The following is a 27722-nucleotide window of genomic DNA, read 5'->3' as shown; positions in this document are numbered from 1 at the left end:
AAAGTTGGATGGCTGTCTTTAGAATAAGACGAGAGCTCACTGGAGGCTGGAGAGAACCGACTGAGGATTTACTTCTCAACCAGTCTTAAGTTGGTCCCTCAAGGTTCAACACTAGTTTTCCCCCCCTGTTCCATTGATGAGATCTATGAAAAGATAAATTATCCTGTTTACTTGAAGTTTTTGTTTATTGTTTATTCTTCATACCGACTCCCCTAACACCCAGCAAGAGGCCGGATTTTTTCTGTCTTGGTTTCCCTACCGTATCCCAGCATCTAGAACAGGGCCTGTTATGTAGTAATCTTGATGAGTATTTTTTGCGTGAAGTGATCGAAGAAACAAGGGCTCAGAGGCAACGGAACGGTGTTAGGAGTCCTATGGAACAGGAATAAAAGTTGGTACAGGTCCTGGATGAAGGCACTAGGCAGGTTCCAAAAGTAAACTAGTTGATTGGTGGAGAAGATGGGAAGTGGAGGAATTGCATGTCTGATACAGGAGGAGGCAAGGTTGTCTGCTGTGAGTGAGGCATGGTAGGATTAGGGAGCTTAGGGGAATGCCTGGGGAGTGTGAGAGAGATGGCTGACCATGGACTAGGACAAGCTGGTCTAGCTGTTGAAGATCCTGTCCTGCAGAGACTAATGGTGGGCAATAGAACCAGGCCTCAAGGTTAGGATTTTCAGAGCCACACACTGCAGTCCAGGCATACAAAGGAAGCAGATAATGATCTAGGCTCCAAGCTAGGCCCACATGCAAATGAATTAGGCAGAACTGAAGGGAAGCAAAAGGGTGGAGGGTGTTGAGTGCATTTCTGAGAGAGTGATTTGGAATGTGTAGGGAGGGAAGCATGGCCAGGAAAAGACTGTGGGGAAATCAGAGTATGAAGGGATTCAAGGTAGGGTGTATGAGACTTTAAAGCATCAGAGGTGTGGTCAAACAGAGGATATTGAGCAGTTATGGGTGTGACCCGGATGGTTGGAGTTAGGTAAAGGGAAGGTAAGTAAGTCATTGGAGAGATCAAGAGATTGTACAGGAGGTGGGATTTTTGTTTTGTCCTCTGTGGACACTTCACCAAGAATCATGGTAGGAAAAGATGTAGAAGGGAGCACAGCGGGCCAGACTTTAAAAGCCTCAACTAAACGCAGAAGAATGACCAAGAAAACAGCTTTTATTCAGTCATTTATCAAAGAATCAACCATTCAATCAGAATTTACTGAGCGCCTGCTATTTGCTTGCCATCATGGTGCATAGATGGCAGTGATGAAGGAGCATGATGAAGGTTTAGACGTATGGCATGAACTTTTGAGGGAAAGGAGGTTTTATGGTAATATCAGAAGCCATGGCACCCCTCACCTCACTGCTGAAGGTTGCAGAGAGCTGGGTCCAGAGGGAAAAGAGTTTTTCCTCAGAAGAAAAAGATTAAGAGGGAGAGGAATAGCAGAAAGAGGACACAGAACAGGACTGGGCAGTATGCGTGGGAGGCAGTACTAATAAATGAGCTTGCATTTTAGGCCACGGTGAAGGACAAGAGGAAGGTGGACAGTCTGTTCCAAGTGAAACTTTGGTGTCAAGTTTTTATTCTATCTCAGTGGATTCTGAATCATCATGCACTGCCTGGGGCATCCAGAGTGATGATGTTCAGTTATTGCTAGTAGTTTCAAGCCCATTCATTCAAAAAATCCTAAATGAATTCCACTACCTGAGGCTATGGGCATTGCACGCATTCTTTTGGAGCTGTAGGTGATAGAGTTGTAGCTCAAAGAATGGTGCGCTTGGGGAAACTAAAAGAGCCTTCCGCCAGTGACGGCAGCTCCCTAGGGGTTCAGTGCAGGACTTCAAAGGGCCTGTGATCATCCTGATGCTGTGCAAAACATTGTGAACATGTGCGTTTCCCTGGGCCAGAGGCATATAACTTACATCATCTTCTTAAAAGGATATATAACCTAAAAAATGGTTAAGATTCACTGCATCTAGTCTAAAATCCTGATTTTACAAGCACTGATAATGAGGCCTGAAGATATATTGAAGTCCTAACCTCTGGTACCTCAGAATATGACCTTTTTGGAAATAGCTTGTTGCAGATATAATTAGTTAAGATGAGGTCGTATTGGAAGAGGGGTGGGCCTGTAGTGCAATATGACTAGTGTCCTTATGAGAAAAAGCAAATTTAAGGGCACCTGGGTGGCTCAGGCGGTTAAGCGTTGGACTTCAGCTCGGGACATGATCTCACGGTTCGTGGGTTCAAGCCCCATGTTGGGCTCTGTGCTGACAGCTTAGAACCTGGAGCCTACTTCAGAGTCTGTGTGTCCCTATCTCTCTGCCCCTCTCCCACTTGTGCTCTCCCTCTCTGTCTGTGAAAAATAAATAAGCATTAAAAATTTTTAAAAAGAAGAAAAAGAAAAAAGAAAATTTGGGCCCAGAGGCATACAAAGAGGAAAGTTGATGTAAAGACACACCGGGAGAATAATGCCATTTGAAGACAGAGGCACAGATTGGAATGATGCATCTACAAGCCAAGGAGCAAGGATTTTTAGCTGTTACCACAAACTAGGAGAAAGGCAAAGACAGATGTTCCCTCAGAGCCTATGAAGGAACAAGCCCTGCCTACTAGAAGCTAGAAGACACAAGGAAGGATTCTTCCCTGCAGGTTTGAGGGGGAACGTGGCCCCATCAACACCTTGACTTCAGACTTATGTGCTCTAGAGGACTTCGACAATAAGTTTCTCTGGTTTTGAACTGTCCAGTCTACCTTGGGTGCAGCGGCTCTAGCACTCTATTCCAGTGCCCTTCGCAGTTAAGCAGTTTAGAACTTGGGATGGGATCCAAGTGCCCTGCTTCATTCTTGTTCTGCCCCAGTAGTGAGCTACTGTCAGTATCTCATACTTAGTTTTTAACAAAAGTATTCTTACAGTCTTCTTTCATTGCCTTGAACCAAGCTTTCATTCACTTTAAAAGTAGTTTGTCAGGCAAGTAGAGTATTCAACCACTTAATAGATTTCCTACAAACGTTGCATTTTTTTGAGGCTTCAGAGATTCAGCCCAACCTCCACGTTTAGAAGTTAGGAAGCCAGATCAAGACCATAGGGCTCGTGCAGGCTGGTTCTTACATCACCTTTTCCGTTCCTCAAGCCCTACCTTGATTTTATGAAGTATAAATAAAATTTCATATTGGAAGAATAACAGTATGAACATTATCTGTATAGATTTTAAAATTTAACCATTGAAATGATGGGGTCAAATGGCTGTTCTTTGAATGAAACTTTTGCTTTACTACAGATACATGGTATCCATTTCTGAATAATTCCCAAACATTTTAATAAAACCATCACGTTTACTTTCTTATGTGTTATAAGAAGTGGTTTTTTTTAATTCTTTGCTGGATTATGTGGATTAAGTTTGTGTATATTAATAAAGGTTAGGAGATAAGGAAATCTGATCATGAACCATTACTCCTGCAATAGTTTATTAATACCCATACTCTCATCACACTATTGTTTTTACTGACTTATTCTGTACTGAAATAAAGTCACTCGTGTGGTTCCCTCCTTCCCCTGGCTCTATCTGCCTAAATGGTGCTTCTGTTTTCAGGTCTAGGGCAAGACAGCTTTTTCCCAAACCTTCCCCATTATTCTAGCGCATACTGACCTCTCGCTTTTGCATTCCTATAAGATTTTAATCAATACAATTCAGCATAGCATTTAATTATACTCCATCTTATGTTGTTCTTTCTTGCATGTTAGTCCCATCTTCGAAAGTAGATTTTTAGCTCTTCAGGACCAGAACCACATGTGTTACAATTCTTCCCTAACCCTCAGAGCATCTGAAGCTTTTCATGTGTTCAGTATATGGGGTGATCTCAGATGGAAGGGTACCCTGGAGACCTGGGGTGGGTTGGTGGAATGGATATGTATGCAGTAATTGCTGAGAAGACAGAAGAAACTCTTAGAATATGAATTCAAATAGATTTTTTAAAATACACTTTTCAATATGGCTTTTGTAAAGAAAGCATTGTCTACTTTTTAAGTATCTAAAAATTTTTACATTTGTTTTTTATTGATTTAATTTTTATTAGCACCAAAGAAAAACATTTTCCCTCATTTACAATATACCATACCTTTTATTTGTCTTGTAAATTGCATTAATAGCTAAAATACTATAATCAAATTCTTTTAACAGTAGATTTTCCTAGCTAGAAAGTAACTCTTAAATGTTATTGTCTCTTTTAATTTACTTTCGCTCTGAATACTTTGTAAATGGAAAACTTTCCTTCTTGGTACTTCTACCCACTTCCTACCTTGTTTTTTCGCCAACGTAAACATGTCACAACACTGTAATTTTCCTGGGTTTTCTGTAGGGTGTCTTTAGCCATTCCTTGGTCTGGCCTGGCATGGCAATTGTGTCATCTTGGTAGTTTGAAACTGTGCCTTTTTCTTTCATTTTAGATCTCTACTAACTCTTCAGCAGCTACCTGTTTCTCTGCCAGTGTTTCCATCTGTCCTACCCCAGAATTTCTGTTTCTCTATTTTCTTGTTAAGATTATGTTCCATATTATACTGATGTCAAAATACAGTTTATTTCAACTACAAATTGAATTTATTTGTCTTTTCTGGAAAAGCTTTACCCAACCTCGGTGACTAAGAAACAAAGGCTCTCTTAAATTACATAGTAGTGTGTCACAGAGTTTTTATCAAAACACAAATTAGTGGTCTTATTTTTAAAGGAGTGTTTAAGCACTTCCTGACTGCCAGCTCTCTTCCCACTCAGACATTAAATATTGCCAGTCACTTTATGACCATCTCAGATATGAGTATTAATATAACCCTTTGAATTACAAATACCATTTATATTACTTTATATTTTAGTTTAAAAATTTTCTAAAATCTCACTAACAGGCTGATACATAATAGTAGCACATTTTTTTACGGTTAGATTTTTTTCAATAGACTTTTTCTTTAGTGTTTATTTTTTTGGGAGAGATAGAGACAGTGCAAGCAGGAGAGGGGGGAGAGAGAGAGAGAGAGAGAGACAGAATCCCATGCAGGCTCCATGTTGTCAGCACAGAGCCCAGTGTAGGGCTTGAACTCAAAAACCACAAGATCATGACCTGAGCCAAAATCAGGAGTCAGCTGCTTAACCAATGAGATACCCAGGTGCCCCACTAGACCTTAGTTTTTAAAGAAATTTTAGGTTCACGGCACAGTTGAGCTGAAAATACAGAATTCCCAGATACTCCCACCCCCACATACACAACAGCCTACCCCACTGTCAGCATCCCTCACCACGGTGGTGTATTTGTTATAATCAAGCCTATAGTGACACATCATTATCACTTAAAGTGCCTAGTTTACAACACTATTCACTCTTGATGTTATACCTTCTGTGGGTTTGGACAAATGTATAGTGACATCTGTTCATCATTCTAGTAGTATCTGATAGTTTCCCTGCCCTAAAAATCCTCTGTGCTCTGCCTCTTCATCTCTTTGGCCCCTGTAACCCATGACAACCACTGATTTTTTTTTTATTGTCTTCATAGTTTTACCTTTTCCAGAATACCATATAGTTGGGATCATACAGTACATAGCCTTTTCAGATTAGCTTCTTTCACTTAGTAATAATACCCATTTGAGTTTTCTCTTTGTCTTTTTATGGCTTGATAGCTAATTTCTTTTTAGCTCTGAATAATATTCCATTGTCTGGTTATACCACAGTTTATCCACTCACCTACTAAAGGATATCTTAGTTTCTTCCAAGTTTTGGCAACTATGAATAAGGCCACTACAAATATCAGTGTGCAAGTTTTTGTGTGGATGCGAGTTTTCATTTCATTTGGGTAAATCTCAAGGAGGCTGATTGCCAGATAGGATGGTAAATGTCAGGAACTCAGTTGAGCTGGGCAGAAGAGAGACCTGAGCTATTAGGTGTTAGAGTATCCAATTAGAGAAACAAGTCAAAAATGGAAGAGTTAAGCCTTTAATCACTGTGGTGATATAAGCAAGAGTCAAAAACTGGAGAAAATGTCAACTCCATCTGCTTCATTTCACCCATGGAATGGTACATTGGTTGAGGGTCAGATAGATCAGCATATATGTGGGGTCATCTCACTGTTGAGGGAGCCCTGAACAAAAGATTCTGGTAGTTTAAGGACCCTGAGATGGCTGTGGTTTGGGGGCAGGGTTGGGTGATTGAGGTGGAAAGACTCAAAATGGAAAAGAACTGGGTGCTAAGTCAAATGAAGAAAAATGTTTTCAAGAGTTCTTCCGACCCCCATAAGAGGTCCTGGCAGAAGCACCTGAAAAGGACCTGTGCCCTAGAGCTCAGATAAAGAAACCTAGGAATGAAAGCGCCAGGGCTAGGAATATAAACATGTGAAAGATAATGCTGGCTAAGTTGGCCAAGACATTGACTGCATATCCTTTCAGAGACTAGAGTGCCCTGGCTATGCACCATGTCTGGTGTGGGTGGACCATTTCCCCCTGTGACCTATCAGGTAGAAGTTTTTGTATTAGAGTTCTCCAGAGAAAAAGAACCAATAGAATATAAATTCAGATATAATGAGGACATTTATTATAGGAATTGGCTCCCTCAGTCATGGAGGCCTGGAAGTCTCACCATCAGTCATCTGCAAGCTGTAGAACCAAGAAAGCCAGTGGTGTAATTCAATCTCAGTCTGCAAGCCTGAGAACTAGAGGTCCTGTGGTGGAAATCTCGGAGTCCAAAGGCTTGAGGATCAGGAGCTCTGATATCCAAGGGCAGGAGAAAATGGATATTCCAGCTCAAGAATAGAGAAAGAATTCACCTTTTCTTCACCTTTTTGTTCCATTTGGGACCCCAATGGATTGGCTGATGCCTACTGTTTTTAAGGGCAAATCTCTTCACTCAGTCTACTGACTCAGATACTAATCTCTTCCAGATACATACTCACAGACACACCCAGAACTAATGTTTTGCATAATATTTGGGCATCCTATAGGCCAAATTGATACATAAAATTAACTATCATATCTTTGTAATTGCCTGTGATCAGACCTGAAAAATCACAACATAATTGCTAAACTATCTTCTAAAATGGCCATAACCACTTTTCATTACCTTCAATGAATGAAAGTTCTCGTAGCTCCACACTGTCACCAGCATTGGGTGGTGTCATTGTTTTTGATTTTGACCATTCTAATATGTATCGCATTGTCTGTAATGTCAGGTTTTTTTGCTTGAAAATAATTTTAATTTCTGCAACTACAGGAATGGAGTTATGAAAGGATAATTATTCTCCTAGTGACATTCTATTTCATGTTCAGAATCATAGTTCATACCCTATTCTGGCCTTTTACAAAGGGGAGGAAGTAGTCTTCTCTCCTAATGCCCAAATCTTGCCTTTCCATGTTCTTACTCCCATCCCACATTTTCCCCTCGCCCTAGAAAGCCATATAACAGATGGATTCAGGAACTCTAGGATAACTTAAATGGGCAAAAGCCAGCAAAATTATATCCATCACTGGAATCTTACCCAGAAATATTCAAGATTCCATGTCCATCTGTTGCTGTCAAAATACAATGTGAATAGTCCTGCAAGTTGACTAGAGCCATTCTGTCTGATGATTAGAGAAAAGGAGATGGTGATCTTGGGTTTCCTGACTACTAACTTCCCCAGCTTTTTCACTTAACCTTCTTCCTTACCTTTCCCCACTCCGTTGCCTCCTCACCTAGATTCTTCTTCCCTATCAGTTCATCTGCCCAGATGCTGAGTAGAAATATCATTAAAGAAGTAATGAAAGATATCAGACATGAGATGTTATACTGATACCCTGCTTTACCCCTGTTGCTCCTGAAACCCCATTAAAATAACATAAACCCATGGGACCCAGAGAATTAGGAAGGACATTACAGAGATTTTGGAAGCAGGAAATCAGATGGGTGAATGATAACTGACAGATCTGAGAAGGCTCAATACAAATTTGATCATGGAGGAAACCAAGAAATAATCCATAAAATTCCTAAAAGTATAGATATTGGCAGTGTTAGGTATCTCTGAAAATTGGTAGAGGAAGGGAAAAGGTTAAGACTAAAAAACAAGGGGTACCTAGGTGGCTCAGTGGGTTAAGCGTTTGACTCTTGATTTCAGCTCGAGTCATGATCTCATGAACTGTGAGATCAAGCCGCAAGCTGGATTCTGTGCTGACAGCACAGAGCCTGCTTGGGATTCTTTCTCTTTCTCTGCCCCTCACGGGCTCATGCTCGCTCGTGCACGCTCTCTCCCTTTCTCGCTCTGTCAAAATAAATAAATATATATTTTTAAAAAAATCTAAAAACAAGAACTGGTTGAAAGTCTATTTAAGAAGCTGTTATATACTCAGATCTCCAACCTGTACCTCCAGGATTTATCCTGGAGGCAGTAAAATGGAGGATCTCCGGACTAAGGACTCAGGGAGTTTCAGTAAACATGGAGCCCAGCAGTATTCTTTACCATGTTCAGTGTTCCCAGAACACTAAAACCAGACTCTCTCCCTCTGTACAAAGTTTGGGGGATTCTTCTCTGGCAAAACCCAAGAAAAAATGCCTAAAAGTCTAGGTTCAGGGATTACTCAAGAATGACCTGTGTAAACCCTAGAGTTAACAGACCTACCCATCAATGCACAGACACCTTCAAGTTATCTCTGTACTACCCCACTCTTAGACATGACCAGATAGCCAGAAATCACTGAACATTTGAGGAAAACATCAAAATGAAAGCAGAGATCTAAACAAGCAGCCGGGAGAAAAAACAACTGTGAGTACACAGAGACTATATAGGGAGGAGGAAAAGTCTCAGAGAACTAAGAAAAACATAATTCAAAGGAAAAAGTGTAATTGGAAGTTACAATATGAAAATAAGGTGGTTGGAATATAAAACTGAAAAAGTATCCCAAAAAGTAGCACATAAAATAGATTTAGAAAATAAAAAAGAAAATTAAAGGATCTGGCCAGGAGATCCAACATCTAGATAATGAGATTTCTTTTAATAGAGAAAGAGAGAAAGAGAAGAAAGACCTAACAGACACAGGATAAACAAACAAAAAAGAAAAACAGAAGGGAGAAAATCATCAGTGAAGCAATTAAAGAGAAACTTCCAATTGAAGAGAAAAACATGAGTTTCTAAATTGAAAGGTCCATTATATCTGAAAATACATGCAAATTAAGGTACACTACTATGAATTTAGATGGGGGGGGGGGTGGAAAAGATAAAGTGGTCACATAGAAGAATGTGAATTAGAATGGTTTGAGACTTTTTCACTGGAAGACAAAATACTCTGGAACAGGGCTCCCAATTTTCTGAAGGAAAAGTATTAACAGCCTGGAATTCTGTACCTAGCGTAACAATTAAGTGTCAAAATAAAATCTTTCAAACAGAGAAGCTTTCAAAAAATTTCCTGTCCTGTCCCTAAAGGTTTTAGAGGATGTGCTCCACCAAACTGAGTGTATAAAGCTAGAAAGAAGCTAGGTACTCTAGGAAATAAGGATACAGCACTTGCAAGAGGTAAAGGGCCTCCCCAGGATGAGAGAACAGGCCAGAGAGCTCCTGATAAATTTCCCCAAAAAAATAAAATTAAAAAAAAAGAAAGAAATTGACAGAAATACCTAAAAATTGATTTGAATTTTTGAAAATGGATATATACAGCTGGGATAGTGTTTAAGGTTAAACTTGTGTTAAATAACTACATGACATGGCAAATGGAAAAGGAGACAGTTATAAACCCCAGGAAAGAAAAGAGGTTGTGGAAAAAAATAATTTCTACAAATAATTAAAAGTCACTGTATTTTTGAAGTAACCTTACTGTGTAAATTCGTTAACATTTTTCTTGATAATTTCTTACTGTCTGCTCTGTCATACGCACACATTGCCCAAATTTAGTTGCATGCAAAAATCGCATTTTTCCAGCAATTTCTGCCCATTGTACCCCTCTGCCCCTTTCCTACTTCAAGTATTCATCTTCTCCCCTCTGTAGTATTACCAGGAACTTGAGCTGACCCCCTGCATCTTGTCCCTCTTTTCCTCCCTCCACTGATCACTCTGTGCTGGCATTAATCTTTCTAAAACCAAATGTGATTACATTACTTCAGTCCTTCCGTGAGGGTTAACGAACACAGAGTGAAATCTGAACTCCATCCCCTGTGTACAGGCTAAGACTGCCACTTGCTCCCATGCCTCCATTTCTCTGCAGCACTCCGCCATCGGGCAACTCAGCGTCCTGCTCTGTGGACTTCGATTTGCTGGCTGGTACTCTCTGCCTTTGAGGCCTTCCACCCTGGGAGCTGTCCCAGCCCTTTGCATGTGCCATTGTTACCAGCTGCCTCCTATGTTGCAGTCAGTCTTATGCTTGTCTTCCACCATGCTATCAAGAGAAAGCTGAGATTGTATCTTATTTCTCATCACGTCCATAACACTTAACTCAATGTATGGAACAAAATAGGTATTTAATAAATGCTAGTTAAATAAGTGAATCATGAAGGGCAACAAAAGAAAGAGATAATGTCAACACTTCTCAAATATCTTCTGTACCTCCACCATTTCTACTGACACATCTGTATTTCTGAGTAAGGAATTAAAAATCATGAAGCAATGAAATAAAACGTACCTATATCTATATACCTGTATTCAGATTAACAAATAATTGATTCAAAACCTGACCTATGGTTTTCCTTCATTTGGATCAAAATTGAGAGGCAAAAACTATAAATCAGGCTTATTAAACATGAGTCTCTAAATTGAAAAGGTTCATTATATATTAATTTTTTTTATTTTAGAGGAAGAGAGAGAGAGAGCAGGGGAGGGGCAGAGAGAGAGAGGAAGAGAGAGAATCCCAGCAAGCTTCATGCCCAGTGTGGAGCCCAATGCAGGGCTAGATTCCACAGGATCATGACCTGAGCAGAAATCAAGAGTTGGACCACCTGAGTAACCCAGGTGCCCCTCTTTGTGGAAGTTTTAAACAGAGTTCTGATTTTTATGCAAGTTTTACATGTACATACTTTAAAAAGTCAAATCATTCTATAAGGCTGGTTACAAAATTAACACTTGCTCCCAGTCCCCAGGCCCATGTGCTTTCTTTTAGCTGACCAAAAAAACATTTGCCTTCCGTATTGTAAAGAAAAAAAAAAAAATCCTAATGTTACTAACTCTCACTTTAAATGTTGTCTACTGACTTCTCATTCAAGAAAACGAAGCTTTAACTCATCCTTAGCACTGAAGGCCAACCCCTGCCAGCCCCCACATCACAAATGCATTCCTTATCTCCCTACCCCTATGACATTATACCATAATTTTGGTTAAATCAACTTTAACCAGAGGCAAATGTTATTACAGCTGAGCAATACAGTGTATCATAACTATACTCACACCCTATCCACTGCCAATTCTCTACTCAGATACTTATTTACTTACTACCTTTCATTTGACAACACTGTATGTTTAAAGATATAAAGTCTTGAGTAGAGATCTCTTAGGTTGTTTGATCTCTGATTAAAATAAATTCTGTTTAAAGCGTATTAAGCTTGGAGCGCCTGGGTAGCTCAGTTGAACATATGACTATTGGTTTTAGCTCAGGTCATGATCAGTTCGTGGATGTGAGCCCCACATTGAGTTCCGTGCTGACAGTGAGGAGCCTGCTTGAGATTCTCTCTCTCCCTCTCTCTCTCTGCCCCTCCCTGCTCTTGCATGCTCGCTCGCTCGCTCTCTCTCTCTCAAAAAATAAACATTTAAAAAATCGTTATAAAGTGAAGCAATAAGAGGAGCACTTTTATTTTTTATTTTTATTTTTTAAATGTTTATTTTTGAGAGAGAGAGAGCTCAAGCAAGGGAGGGGCAGAGAGAGGGAGACACGGAATCCAAAGCAGGCTCCCAGCTCTGAGCTATCAGCATAGAGCCCGATGCGGAGCTCGAACTCATGAACCAGGAGATCATGACCTGAGCTAAAGTCAGACACTTAACTGACTGAGCCACCCAGACGCCCCAAGAAGACCACTTTTTAAAGTTTTTTGTTTTTTTTTTTTTTTTTTTTCTGGGAGTGCCTTGGCTGCTTCAGTCAGTACAGCATTCAACTCTTGATCTTGGGGTTGTGAGTTTGAGACCCACGTTGGGTGTAGAGACTACTTAAAAGTAAACTCTTAGACTCTTAAAAACTGAGAACAAACTGAGGGTTGATGGGGGGTGGGAGGGAGGGTAGGGTGGGTGATGGGTATTGAGGAGGGCACCTTTTGGGATGAGCACTGGGTGTTGTATGGAAACCAATTTGACAGTAAATTTCATATATTAAAAAAATAAATTAAAAAATAAAAATAAAAAAATAAAAAAATAAAAAAAAAAGTAAAAAAAAGTAAACTCTTAAAAAAATAAAAAAATAAAAATTTCTAAAGAGTAGGCTACTCTGAATTTGAGATTCTCCTCTTTCCAAAAATCTAATTTAAAATTCTCATATTTCTGAGCAAAATCTACTAGAGAAATAAAGAGCATCCCATTGCTTACAGAAGAGTGTGTGTCCATCTTGGGTTTTGAGGGTGGATGTTGCAGTGATTGACGGCGCTAAGAGGGGCAGTGGTCACAGCGGCAACCAGGGAAGAAGACCCAGAAGGACACAGTCTTAGGAGGATCATAAACACTGGGTGAAAGTCACTTTGTATGGAGAAGGATATTACTCTGTTTTATACTTGGCTTTCTCCAAGACTGAAAAGAATCAAAGTTTCGTTCATTTTATTTACGATCACTCCCTGCCCCAACCTGGTTTTTTGGTCCATCTGAAATCCAATTTTATATGTTGCCATTTTATAACTGGGAAAGTCAAAATAGTAAGGGTTTTAAATAGTGGAGAACAAATGCAATAATTATTTCTTTTTTCCTTCATGTATTAGGTCTTCGACAAGTATTTTTTCAGAGCACGTAGCATTTATTGACTGTCTTCTGCATGCCGGGTAACTTGCGAGACACTTAAAATACACGTTGGCTTTGTTTTCAGTGTAGAGGTAGAATAAATTACTTTAAAGCCTTGAGGTTTTCTTTTTTGTTATTCTTGTTAGCTAATTATTTTTATTTTACATTTAATCCGTGATTATTTGATTTATATACCTCTTTATAGCTAACTACAAAATTTATGCCTATTTCTAAATATTTACTATACTTGCCCTTATATACGGAGACCTTTATTTCAGTGTATCTTTGAGGCTTCTCTGTCACTCACAACATAGTTGGTGTTCAGAAGCCATCTGCCCTGTGTCTGAACTTGACCTCTGTACATGGATACTCCTGTCGTGACATTTTCTGCCAGGAGTGCAGCAATGTGTAAGATATAGCGATGGAGAATGAGGCTGTCAGCTACACAGACCTGGGTTCATTCAGCGCTGTCTCTGCCATTCAGGAGCCCAGTGGCCTTGAGTGTGTTGTTTATCCTCTCTGCACTGCTGTCTCCTCATCCACAATGTGGAGTTGATGACCACAGGTCCCTTAGTAGGGATTAGCAGGACTCGCAGGATATTTGTATAATGTATGGCAAGTTGCCAGGCACATTATAGATACTTAATAAGTGATAGCTATTACTTTTTTAATTTTAGAGAAATTAAAGGAAGTCTACATTTAGTTTTGTGTTCTTTGGTAGTTGTTCCCAGTCCTTTTTGTCAACTTGAGAAAATAAGTATATCTGAATATAAAATTAAGTAATTAGAATAAAGTGTTTTATTTGAGAGTTTTACAATTGTAGGTGCAGTTAACTTTGAATTATATGTAAGTTATTTAACCATATTGCTTTAGGCTTTCTCAAAACAATATCATCCTCTGATTATCTTTACTGATTTCATTATTTTTTTGTTTTCTTATTACTGGAGAAACTATTTAAACCAGCTCCCTTAGACACCTCCAGAACAGCCGTGTGCCATATAGAGGTAGAGACAGAGAAGTCAGCTCTGCTTCGTGCGGAGGGAGTGCCATTCAGCAAGAATTAAACAAGATGGGAAACACGCTACCTTGCATCGTGCCACCCTTATAGGAACCCCGCGCGTAGTGTAAGCATCATTATCTGTTTTATAAATGGGAGAAATAAAGCTCATGATGTTAAGCGCCTTGCCTAGGTCACACACAGAATAAGCGAGCATTCTGAAGTAGATCTAATCTAGATTCTAACTTAGATCATCTGATTCCAAATCCAGTCTGTTTTCCTAGGTACCACTTACATTTGTCTCCATCGTCTCCGAGTGAGCTCTTCAGGGTGTGCAGCTTCGGTACTTTGTTTTGAAAGCATATATGTACTTGGTTTCAAATGCAGGGAGATAGCAAAAATCAGCCTTTTTACTTGTTTTCCTGTGTCACTGCCCTGCTCTGATAGAATAAGCACTAGAGAAGGAACAGCACTGCAGATGAGTTTCACTCGTGCAACAACAATCTGCTGTAAAGATCAAAACTAAGTTCTCATTCAGTCAGATCCCTGCTATTTTGTTTGTCAACCAGCTTGTGTTATTCTCTCTTGCCTACTCTTAATTGGGCACAGCAATTCAAAATGGACTTAATGCCTCGCGTATGCAATTGCAGATTAAAAGTGCTCTAAACGTGCAAGTTTTCATTAATAGATATAGTATTATCTGAAGACAGTGGGCTATAGGGGAGGTAAAACTTTACCTACACTCATTTAGGTTTTCAGCTGCATTCTTTAACAAAAAAACTTATTAGTGAGAAAAACAGAAGTTTATTAACATCTATCTTATTATATAATTAGATATGTGTTAATTATATAATCATATATTTTAATGTTATTTTAATCTTAATAAAATATTTATAATTATATAATTAATACATATTGACATGTATATAAAAATGTGTGTCTCATTTGTATTTGGTACTCAGGGAATAATGAGCAAATCTCAAAGATATGGCTTTAGAATTTAGGATTAAATACTGTCTTAATAAAGAAAGGGGAGAGAGGATGTAGATCTCAAAGAGGAAAATAAATGATTTTTAGGAAAGACCGTGGACCCTTAGAAGAACAGATGAGAGGTATGAGTTTGTGACAAAGTTTGTCCTGGGGGAATTTATGACCATTGACTTCCTTTCGGAGGATTTATCTTTAGGCAGATAAGGGGAGTTCAAAGAAAGCCTCACTCTGTTTTTGTTGTTTTTCAAGTGCCTATAGCTCAAAATAATCAGTATACCAAAGGGACATATTTGGGGGTGCCACGTCCGGAACTCCCATAGCAGTATTTCACTTCACAAATTTGCACGTCACCCTTGCTCAGGGACCACGCTGACTCTGTATTGGTCCAGTTTTAGCACATGTACTGCCGAAGCGAGCACTCTACAGCAGTATTTCAGCTGGCATGTTCTGCTACCCTTCAGAGCTCAGATTCATTTGCAATTATATCCCTAGTGCCAGTGCCTAGCGGTCTCTGTGTGTCCAGGATATAGTAGATGCTCAGGAAATGTTCATCACATTCAGTGTCTGGGTGGATGAAAGGGAGAAATGAGAGAAAGAATGTTAGCTCCTTTCACTCTGCAAGTAGGATATTCTTAACGCATTAGTTGGCTTCCCTTACATGTTTTACAGCTTCTGACGGCTTCAAAAGTTCTTTCAAGTTGTAATAACAGGACTGTTGCCCTTGTCCCTCCAAATAAGTGCCTGTCTGTATCAGGCCATTCTAGAGACAGGGTTATGCTGACCATCCAGGCTGCTTAAAACTGCTACAACAAGGGTAGTAATACTAACTGGCTTTTCTGTTTGCAGTGACTATTGCATTCATTATGGCATCTGAATTTTAAAACGACTGCCTTTTCAAAACAAAGCCATGTATTAGAGCGCAGACCCTGTAGCTAGATTTCTGAATTTCAAATCTTGCACCGCTACCAGCTCACTGTGTGGTTTGGGCAAATGATTCAGCCTTTCAAAGTATTAGTTTTCTCATCTGTAAACAGGGATGATAACTATACCCTTATAATAAGATAGTCGTAGAAATTAAATGAGATAATGTAGGGAAAATTCTTAGCATAAGGCCTGGTCTCAGAAAGCCTTCGATAATTTTTTGTCATCTTAGTGGTAGTCATAATAATAACTGCTTCTTGTTACACATCTGCCCTTCTTCGCTTTAATTTTCTACAGAGTAAGGACTGTGTTTTGTTTATTTCTGCCTCCCCGCCCAACATGGGGCTTATCATGAGTTAGGTACTCAACAAATAACTATTGGATTGAATAAAGCAAGCAGATAATTTTTTTTAACAGGAAGTTGTGTTCCAAATGACTGAGTTTAAGCTCGGAGAGGTTACCAACAGGTTTTGAGCAGCTGCTATAAATCAGCCATACAGTATGTCCTTTAATCTTAAGGCAACTTTATGAAAGGTTCATATGGTGTCCCAGAATTCAAACCCACATCTTTGAGTCCCGAGCCCAGAACCATTCCCACAAAACCCTCCTGCCTCTCTTACAAAATATACAAGAATTCTTTCCGGGTCATTATATACTAGTATATAATCATTATAGTATTTGGGTAAGTATGAATTGATTATCTAAGTTTTATTCATTTGTTAGATCTCAAAGAAAAAACTACATGGAAGCATTATACTGTTCCCAGCCTGCTAGCTTTTTGAATTCTAGAGAAAAAAAGGATAACAGGTAACTGAATGTGAATATGACAAAATGAACGAATAAGGAGAGAGTAGTCTGAACAGATACAGAAAGGGTAGGATAAGTGAGTGCTTTACAAATGAAAGCAGATGTATGAAATTACAAGCTGTCAGATCAGCAACGGAAATGAAGATGATAAAGTGGTTCCTTACATAGATTATAATTATTCATTTTGCCCAGTCCTGTCTCCTTTCCCCATAATGTTCATGGGAAGGGGGAGGGGGTGAGAAGCTGTTGCAAAAAATGTTGCTTCCAACAAAAGAAGAAAAACAAAATCTAAGAATCGAGGGTATTTCTGATCACAAACAATTGTTTATTTTGTGATTTATGTTGTTTCTATAGAATCACAGTTGTTTTCCTATGGAATATTTTTCAACTGCTTGTTCTGATTAATGAAAAGGATTCAGTTGCAACAACAGGAAGTTGTAACTGTAAAGTTTCTTCACAATCAATGCTGTGGAGGCAGTCAGTGTGGCTTACAAAACAAGCGTCATTAATGGGCAAGACTGTGACAGCAGTGGCAGATGGATTGCCAAGAAATGAAGTAGTTTACATAGACCTGCTTGAAAAGATGTGTTTAATAATTGCGCCCATAATTAGGTTGATTTGGGAAAAAAAATTAAACGACAGTCTAAGGAACACAGTTAGGCTTATCTATGAAGATTTTGACATTTTTCCTCCAAGAAATGCTGAATGGATACTCTACCTAAATTTCTCGTTACCTTTAGAAAAAAATAATTGAAAGAAATTAGATTTTTTAAAACTTTGAATTACGTAATATTTATATATAAAAGAATAAATGTAACACATGTAACTTATGGAGCATAATTAAGGTAAATATTATTTTATGATAATTTTAAACTGGTTCTTTCCCATTCATAAGATTTTTGTTACTAATTTCTAAGCAGCAAAACTAGAGACATTTAAACACAGACATATAAATGGCAATAAATATGCATGCTTCTAAGAGTTTATTTATATTGCAAACGTACACATCTCGATATCTGAAGCTCTTCTTCCAACACCCCCTGAGGATAAGTACTAGATATTAGATTGCAGTTAACAGTACAGTGTGCTGCTTCAAAGGCCATTTGGTAAAGATCCCTTTCCCCATTTCCTTTTATCAAATTCATTGAGTTATTGGTTTGCTTTCTTTGAATCTAAGTTGTTATTTTTTTACTCTCAAGTAATGCAAACATCTTAAACAGTATTGCTTCTGAATTTTTTTTTTTCCTCCTATTTAGTGATCTCTAGTAACTACCAGACCTGTCTTGGCCTTCTGATGCATTACCCACTAATTGGGGATGTACACTCACTGATTCTTAAGGCTCTGTTCCTTCGAGATCCAAAGGTAAGATTTCCAAATAGAGTATGCACAATTTTAAGTTGGGTGAAAAATTGGTTTCTCAGTACAGCTCCAAGAATTGCTAATGGGGAATTTGTCTAATGACAGAGGAATTGCCTAATGAAAGAATGTGTCTAGAGTTGTAGGCAAAACTCACATATCTCACTGGCTAGCAACTTAGCAGGTAAATTAAGTGGACGTTGCCCTGAGAAATTGGAACACCTATCTCTTGTCCCTCAGAAGGTTGTTCTGCCCTCCTGCTTCCTCACAACTCAAAGAATAGTTGAGCAACTACTTCTCCTTATAGCCACACTTCATTATCATGGGTACTCCTCACAGGGACTGAGATAGAGCCTCAGGGGCCATGTGTTCATTAGAGCTATCAAAAGGACTGTTTCTGTAAGAGTTTATGATACAATGAAATCATTCCATATTATGAATATGTATTTTTTATTTTTTGGGTGAAGAGTAACCTAGTAAAATAAAGGCTTAAACAGACTTTAATGCTGATTTCTCTATTTGAACTTAAAGCAAGCCACCAAAATTTTCTTTACACTTCAGAGAAAAAGTGTGCTCTTTTACAACTAATGTTATATTTCTTGAAAATAAGAACATTTAATGATCTAAAAAAATCTGTGAATCCTTGATGCTTTTGAGCCAAACAAAAATATTGGATGAAGTATCAGAGAGAGAGCTTCAAACACGAGTATGAGAATGCCAGGCATTGGGTGGTAATCCCAGCCTTTGGCTCTTTGGCAGAATTCCCAACAGTCATGTTGGCAGTTGTCGAACTGTCTTTGAGTCAGTCTGTCTGTGGATCCATTGCCAAAGCTCTGTCTGATCGACTTGGGCCTCCAAGTTTAACGTAAATTTTAATTCTAAAGGATTTCTGCTTTCTCCTGGGCTGTTGACTTCAACATTTGAGTATGACCTCTATTTATCCTTTGATAGATTTAAAAGATTTTATTTTCTTGTGTCTATATCCATTTTTCTATAAAAATATGCAATTTTATATCATTTCTCCTATGCAAAATTTCATTAAGTGTCAGAAATATAATCCATCATTTCTCTGATACTTAAGATAGCATATATATATATATATATATATATATATATATATTTTTTTTTTTTTTTTTTCTGGTAAGGCTCAGGAGTCTGACTATAAAATCAGAATTTCCATATTTTTACGTATTTTTCTATATAAATACCCATAATTATGAAATATCTATAAAATGAGTAAAGAATGAGGTTGCTGGTCAATGAGGTATATGAGTTTTGGTCTATAAACTTAAGGTAAGCTCTATCAGTTCAGCATTAGGAATTCTTAGAAACATACAGAGTGGGGAAAACACTGCTAAAATAACTCTTTGAATTCTCTACTTATATGATTTATTTGGTTTTGCTGAAGGGAGAAGTGAATATGTTATCTAAACCTAGTGATCTTAGTAATTTTTCCCTAGTTAAATATGGTTGATCTTGCTATGAATCATCCACTCTTCTTGTTCCAGAATTCTATACAATAAATCAATCAGTGTTATTAATGGAATCTATGATTTTAATAGAGTGCTTTTTATCTCAAAGGTATTATACATAATATACGAGTATAATGAAGCCAATTCTATAAGCTTTAAATTTATTCTAAGGATTAAGAGAAAAAAATAATAGCATAAGTATCTTAAAAAAAAAAACAAAACAAAACCGTAAGTATTCCATTCCCCACTTGTACATTCAGAGTCTTACTAAGTAAAAACATTATCAAGATAATGGCCAAAAATGTAGGACCTTAAATTGGTACTTCTGAGACAGAAGAAATTGGTCAGGAGGAAGGAGTCATGTTTAAAAGGCTGTTGAGAGCAAGTTTGTAGAATGATATCTATAGGAAAGATAAAGCTGTATAGTATTAAGGGGCTTTCACATGGCTAATCCAGCAAGGTGATAATTTTAGTTACGGAGCAAGGAGACTGAATTAGGAATCGGGATACGGGGTCAAATCTTGACTCTGCCAACAGCTATCCCTGTGATTTGGGGAAATTCGTGCTTGCTGTCTTGGTCTTCCCGATAGGGATTGAATTAAATTATCTCCAGTGACCCACTCAGCCAGAGCTCCTATGGCCACAGAGCACTGACTTACAATGATCTAATAAGGTCCAATCCAGGGGACACCTGGGTGGTTCAGTCAGTTAAGCATCCAACTCTTGATTTCGGCTCTGGTCACGATCTCATAGTTCATGAGTTCGAGCCCCACGTTGGGCTCTGCACTGACAGTACGGAGCCTGCTTGGGATTCTCTCTCCTCCCTCTCTCACTGCCCCTCTTTCAAAATAAATAAACTTAAAAAAAATGTTTTAAAGATCCAAGCCAGTGCTACAGAGGTTCAAATAAAAAAAAAAAAAAAAAAGAATGCAACACAGCAAGTTTATATATAGCACAGGTATCCACAAGTGGACAGACTTTTCAGTGTAGTAATGTCAATTATAAAGTAATATGGAGGCCATTTACACTGAGGGGGAAGAAAAAGAGGGAAAGATGATGCTAGTACCCTGCCCATATCCTCTAAAAATCCAGACATCAGAGTGCTTAAATTTTTTTCTATTTATTATTAACAATGAAACACTTAGAAATACTAGAATCATTCCCAGTTCAAGTAGATCAGAGTAAATATATAACCACACGAGTCTCTGTGAAGCGAACTAGTAGAAGGATGAGATGTGAGGCATGAAAGTACATTTTCCCATAGCCCAGCTCCTTGTGACAGTAGTGTTGAGTGTTGCTGACAGACTCAATAAAATAAAAATAAACAAGGAACTCTGAGCCCCCCAAGTTCATTGCCAGCTTCAGAAAAGCACTTTGTCCCAGTGCTCTCCCTAAATCCCAGTGGAGATTGCTCAACTGAGAATAGACTTTGAAACTAGAGGATGAGACACTGAGCTTTAATTGTTTTATATCAGATGTAGGCTTTACTGTGAAAAGATTTCTCATTTGAACAGACTGAAATAATAGGGCTGTAAACTGTAATAATAGGATCATACTCTTCACGGTTCCCAAGCACTTCGATGTGCTTATTAATTTGGTCCTTACAACAAGCTATGAGGTAGGCAAAGCAGGTTATCTTTCTTCATTCTTTTTCAGTGCAGACAGATTAAGGGTATGTGGCTTTCCCCAGGCTGAAAACTTGTAAGCTTTCAAGCTAGCTAGAATGGCTCCATGACCCTTGTATGTATCCATCCCCTCCTGAGATTCCCAGCATACCTTCTGCCTCCTCCAGGAAGCTATTCTCAGGCTCGGATAGGATATGTTTTCCGCTTTGTGTCCCTGTAAGCACCTTGTATTTTAGCTATTTGCTTATTTATTGCATCCATTATTCCTTCTTATGATCCGACTCATTTATTAGCATTTAGCTTTGTGTCCTACAGTGGTTGGTATTAAGAAAATAATGGTAGGGACGCCTGGGTAGTTCAGTCAGTTAAGTGTCCGACTCTTGATTTAGGCTTAGTTCATGATCTCACAGTTTGTGACCCCTGAGTCAGGTTGGGCTCTGCGCTGACAGTGCAAAGCCTGCTCGGGATTCTCTCTCTTTCTCTGCCCTTCCTCGCTCTCATGTACGTGCTTGCTCTCTCTCTCTCTCTCTCTCTCTCTCTCTCTCTCTGTCTCTCAAGATTAATAAATAAAATTTTAAAAAAGAGAGAATGGTAGAATTGAACTCTGACTCATTTGCTAAGCGTCTTCCTGTGTACCATACTGACTCTAATCTAGGTGAATCTCACTCAACTAGCATATTTCCAGAACCCATATCCACATTCCATGGAAGCCATCACCAACTGTATATTTGTCAGCTGCCATTTTTATCAAGATGGTTAATGAACCCTACAACCTGAACGTAAAGGGCATCTAGTTCCTGGATTTGCTCTGTGTCAGAATTGTTTGAAAACCTATTACCACCTTCATATGTTATGGAACAAAAAAGACGTAACAAAGTATCTAGTCAGTAACCTCACTTAGACTGTCATAATTTCAGAACTGCAAAGAACCTAGAGATCTAATCCAGCTCCTCTTTTGGTTGATGAACAAACTGAGGATCAAGGTGAAGTTAAGACAGTCATTTAATACAGCTTGTCAGTGGCAGAGCCAACAATTGAACCCAGGTCTTCCAACCACCTTTCCACACAAGAGCTACAGTTTTAAAAATAGTAGAATCCTATTTACTAATATTTGTCATAAATATTATTTAATTTGTAATAGACATTTAATTTGCATCTGTAATAAATGAAACTGCCATGTAAATAAGTGGACCTAGAACTATTTGGAATTTTCTTAAATGTATACTATATAGAGACTAGATGTCAAATAGCTGTTTATAGCATCCTATACTCTGTTCACCATAAATACGGTTCCTATACTTGGCTCTTTTGACCATGATCCTAGTTCCTGTTTTCTTGTCTTTATCATATTAGAACCACTGAGCAGATTTCCAAAAACAATCCACTAAATGGAGTAGAGGGATAGAAGGAGGACAGTCTGAAAAATATGAAGTGATTAAAAAACATTGTTCTAACTAGTTGTTCAAATTCAAAAAAAAATTTAAAAACCCAATTAGAAACAAAAGTCATAGAAAATGTGAACATATTGTGTTCCTTAAATAACCAGATGTTCTCTCCTTCCTGAAGGCAGTAAGGGCTAGGAATAAAAGGTTTAAAACTATTGTTTTAAGTTAACTGTGAATTTTGCAAATCTGTTTTTACCCTTCAGCAAATAAAATTCTAATACGGAAACATAAGCAAAGTAATTTTCATTTTTCGGTGCTCTCTTATTTGTGTTGTGTGCTGAAGTGTTAACCTTATCACAAAGACTTATTACAAATGAAATACAGTACATGGATTAACATTTTAGATTATGCAGTAAGAATTTGACAGCTACTGTTTGTTTTGAAGACTAGAATATTCCCCCAAAAAATATTTCTGGTAAGTTTGCAAGCAACCCTTTTAGCAGTGACTGTTGTTGTTTATGGAAGAAAATTGCTAGAAAGAAGACAATTTAATTTCATAGTCATTCTTTTGTACACAGAAACATACTATAAAAATATAGTGTACAATGTTGTTATGCTTGGCCAATTCTGTTTTGGCTTTTATTTGGAGTTATATTAAATTTTGCCTTTTCAAATTATAAAAAGGCTATTCAGATTTCAGATTTTATGCAGCTAATAGGTTTTTACTCTTTTAATTCCAAAAATCCCCACTGTAGATGTAACTTTTTAAAAATACCAGATGACTTTGGTACAGTGTCATCTATCAGAATTGAAAAATGGTGAATGGGGGCGCCTGGGTGGCTCAGTCGGTTAAGCGGCCGACTTCGGCTCAGGTCATGATCTCACGATCTGTGAGTTCGAGCCCCGCGTCAGGCTCTGTGCTGACAGCTCAGAGCCTGGAGCCTGCTTCTGATTCTATGTCTCCCTCTCTCTGACCCTCCCCCATTCATGCTCTGTCTCTCTCTGTCTCAAAAATAAATAAACGTTTAAAAAAAAATTTTAAAAAAAAGAAAAATGGTGAATGGATCCAGGCCTCACTACCAGTCAAGTGACAATGTTGGAAAATGTGCATTACAGTAATGGCATTGTCATTTTTTTTTCCTCTGAGCAATAAAGAACCTAAAAACCACATATACTGACGCTTTCAAGAGAATGCACAGTATCTATTTATTTACTTTTCGTGATGTTCCCATCAGATGTTCTGTTCAGATTTTCCAGTATTAGGGTTTTTTTTTTTTTAATTTTTTTAATGTTTATTTATTTTTGAGAGAGAGAGAGAGACAGAGTACAAGCAGGGAAGGGGCAGAGAGAGAGGGAGACACAGAATCTGAAGCAGGCTCCAGGCTCTGAGCTGTCAGCACAGAGCCCGAAGCAGGGCTTGAACTCACGAAAAATGAGATCATGACCTGAGCTGAAGTCGGATGCTTAACTGACTGAGCCACCCAGGCTCCCCTCCAGTATTAGATTTTAATCTGATTTTCTGCTTCAGAAAGAATGCCACTTCTGTTTTCTTTATCCTTTTTTTCCCCTGAAAAGCTGGAGCATTTCTCTGAAAACTGCCATTCTTTGAGAATCATTTGTTTTTGTGTTTACTCTGTTAGTGCCCCCACCAACATGTTTTTTTTTCTTTGTATCTGAGCGTGTAACTACATGTCATTCTTTTTTTATCATTAGATTACAACCAATTGGATGTTTATTGTCATTAATATTTAGGAATTAGTGATTAATCTGGTATATTTTCACATTTAATCAGAAACACTTTTTTGACACAGACTAGCATTGAAAAGAACCTTAAATTTTACTTTTGAAGTAAGTTGGTGGCTATCAAAACTCTGTAAAGAAGTAATCTGAAAATGTTTATTAAACCAGTATTTGGAATGTGTTATTTATTGTGTTCAGACATTTCATAATGTAGAACTGGGTTTCTCAAAACTTGTTAAGGGTTGCCTAGGGGCCTCAGATAATTCTGAATTTGTTTTATAAAAATATTTTGAATTCATTAATTGATGCAACAAATCAGTCTATTGTGTGCTATCTAGAATTCAACAGGCATTGTTTAGATCCTGGTGAGATAGAGATAGATACAGATATTTAGATATAGATACAACATGTGGCCTTTATCATAATCATAATACACAAGTGAACAAGAAAGTACTCAACTTGGCATGTGTTATAAAGGATACAAATAGGGCATCATTTAAAAAATAAGAGAAGGAACGATCTGGGCTGAGTGAAGATTTAATTTATGTAGGTTCGTCAAAAGGCCCTCTCTGAGGAGAAACCATTTCAGGTGAGAACTAATGGAGGAGAAGGAATTAGCCAGACATAGAATATGGGGAAGAGCCTCCAGACTCTTCCCGGGGAACAGCAAACACACACTCCAGAGTGAAAAAGAGCTAAGACTGTTTATGGAACTGAAAGAAGACCAGTAGCTCTAGAGCCAGGAGCAGGGGCAGCATGCCTGAGACAATGGACGAGCTAGGGAAGGCTTGCATTGCTTTGTTCTTCTTGTGCAATTTTACACACTGATACATAGTAAAATCACTTTTAAGGTCACATTTTGCCACTCCCTAAAAGATTGCTGGATTTGTGGTGATTCTTCCTCATGTTTAAGATATCCTGTCATTATAAACTACTCTTACTCTCAGCCAGAAGTTCTAAGAACTCTCCTTGAATGAGTTCCTCAGTTGGTAAAGCACATTCACTTATTGAGATCTCTGGACTGTCACATGGATCTGAGCAGTAGGTCATTGTTTGATTTAGGGAGACTGGCCAGGACCCTGAACATTTATTGCCTTTATCTTTTAAAAAACTCTCTTGGCTTCCTTTTGTAAATTACCAATCTCTGTCAGTTTTGCTTTCATTGCGTCAGTATTATGCTCCACTGTATAGTGAGGAGGGAATCTGACGAGTCTTTCTCACCTACCAAAATGAGAGCTCTACTGGGTCAGGGATTAGATCTCCAACAGCACTAATGCGGTGGCAGCCACGTGAGGGAGGCACAGAATCCAGGTTCCACTTACATCACAGCCTGCTGTATTTATAGGGCAACTCCTTTTCTTGAACTGTAGAAGGAAGAGGCTGGGTCATGTAATCTCAGGAGACCTTCTGGATCTATTTTAGCAAGATGCAATTCAACGGATACTTTTTTTAATTACTGTGGGCAGAGGATGAGACTTGGTCCACAGGATTAGGATATAGTCCCTTATAGATGTAAATGACTGATGGTTATGAAAGGTAACATGAGTGAGAGTATTGCATGAAAAACAGCTAATTTGGATTTGTAGAGTCAGAGAGGCTTCCATTTGGAAGAGGCGTTCTAACTGGGCCTTGAAGAATTTTCTCGGGAGATGTTACTCCATCTTAAGAAAGCAGCATGAGCAAAGCTCCTGAGAATTGCTGGAGGAAGTTCCCAGGCTGGGCCTGGCAGTTCTACATCCACAGTCACTCAGTGACTCAGGGATGCAATACTATATTAGCAGACACATTTCTAAAAGTCCATCAGATGTGACTTTTATTTGGCATTAATTTGTATAGTATTCCAACTTTTGTGTTATTATTCAGCATAAGTAAATGTTATGTATTTAAGTGAAAAGTCCTTGTGAAAAGAACTGTATCCCGATGATTTTTACTGGATTTATTGGCTATAAATAATCACCTGTAGGAACAATATTTACTCAGAATAGGCAAGTCTTTGTTTCAGTCTTTAAAGTCATTCTTGGGAAACTTAGTGATTTTTATTTTGGGTGGCTGAAGAGAGCTGTGAAGCTTTGTGGCAAAGATTCTGTGTTTTAGAGGAGAAGGTTTCTCTTCTGAAACAATGAATTGTGGTGGTGATTTACTTTTCCTCAGATAACTAAAGAAGAGACTTGAATCCATGGTTAATTCTGTTCTGATTAACAATAAAGAAGCAAAATCTACAAACCATTCCCCTGATTTTTATTTGATATCTCACAAGGAAGGCAAGTCTAGGTTTTTGGCCGGGGGGGGGGGGGGAATATTTATTTTAAATAGATTACTTAAGTTTTAACAACTATTAATCCTGTACGTGTATGTTTAGAAAGGCACTGTGAGGGCCCAAATGTAAAAGCATTAAAGTATTACAGCACGTTACAGTGATATGTTTGTGATATGTCCCTGAGGTCAAGGAATGAAGTATCTGCCCCGCTTCACTGCTAGCTTGCCGTTTTACCCCGAGAGAAATCATTTAACCTTTTGCTGCCTTAGATTCAGGTTCATTAGTTGTTTTTTAAAAAGGGATAGGTGACTGATGAGGCTTTAATTAGCCTATAATCTCTAAAAGTCATTTGCAGCTCTGTGTTGTGAGAATCTAATCACTTACTCTTCTTATTGTATGTGAAGTAGCTTATTCAAAAAGTAAAGACACTACTTTGAGTTGTGTCTGTGTTGTCTTACTGTTACAATTTGAAGAAACTCGAAGTTCTGGATCACAGAGTATGACAAAAAGATTATAAACTTAAAACTGACAAAACAACAACAAAAAAGAATTCTCTTTAATATAAGTAAATATGGCCACAATAAATATTTTATTTGCTCCTTAAGCATATTAGCTCTGTAAACATATTATTGCTATTTCAAAATATTAAATGTATTGATTTTATAGGAATAAAAGTGAATACACTCAAGTAGTAAATTGCGTAACCATAATCAATTAACTTTGTGTTATTTAAATACTTTAGACAAGAAGCTATATCTGTTCCAAAAACAAAAACCACACAAAATCACAAAAGATTTTTTCACCGAGGATTTTTAAGTATATTTCATCATTTGTGTGATGACCATACTGGGAAATGGAAGGTAGGTTCGCGGAGGTACGGAAGTGGCAGTTGCACCCGGATGAGCCTGGAGCGCCCATCACGCGTGCAAGGCTGGCCCACAGCTCTTCCAGGGGGCGCCAGTTTGGCTCTGTGGAGGGGGTTTCACGGTAGCATTTGATGTGTGAGTAGGGTCCTCATCTGCTGTTAATGACATCTTCCAGGGATCTTCATATGATCTTTATTTACTTGGTTGCTTTTCCTGGTTTCAAAGAGGAACTTCATGGTTTGATTTCTTCACATTGTTTCTTTCCTCCAAAATGTATTTTTATTCATTTAGCCAAAATTCACTGAGCTCTTGCCGGGTACCAATAGCATCTAAAATGTCTCAGAAATCTTGCTGGAGTCATGTAAAGAGGGATGAACAGGATTTGTGGCAACTGAAAGGAATATGCTCTTGGTTGA

At 38.3% G+C, this 27722-nt stretch overlaps 1 protein-coding gene and 1 non-coding gene across 6 annotated transcripts in view; one reads left to right on the top strand and one right to left on the bottom strand.

The window, feature by feature from the left end:
• Positions 1 to 27722, top strand: part of TBC1D5 (TBC1 domain family member 5) — a 533625-nt gene that overhangs the window by 397338 nt on the left and 108565 nt on the right. For all 5 annotated transcript variants that reach the window (XM_049629846.1, XM_049629847.1, XM_049629845.1 and 2 more), the window contains one exon: positions 17861 to 17967. In XM_049629846.1, the coding sequence (XP_049485803.1) occupies positions 17861 to 17967 (107 nt within the window). The remainder of the gene's footprint in view (positions 1 to 17860; positions 17968 to 27722) is intronic.
• LOC125922207 (U6 spliceosomal RNA) lies at positions 15193 to 15295 on the bottom strand. Its single transcript, XR_007457639.1, has one exon. It is a non-coding gene; the product is annotated as a U6 spliceosomal RNA (small nuclear RNA).

This window comes from Panthera uncia, chromosome C2 (assembly GCF_023721935.1).
Source record: "Panthera uncia isolate 11264 chromosome C2, Puncia_PCG_1.0, whole genome shotgun sequence".
NCBI lineage: Eukaryota > Metazoa > Chordata > Mammalia > Carnivora > Felidae > Panthera > Panthera uncia.
Note: the sequence above shows the minus strand (reverse complement) of the source record. Positions and strands in the feature narration are given on the sequence as shown.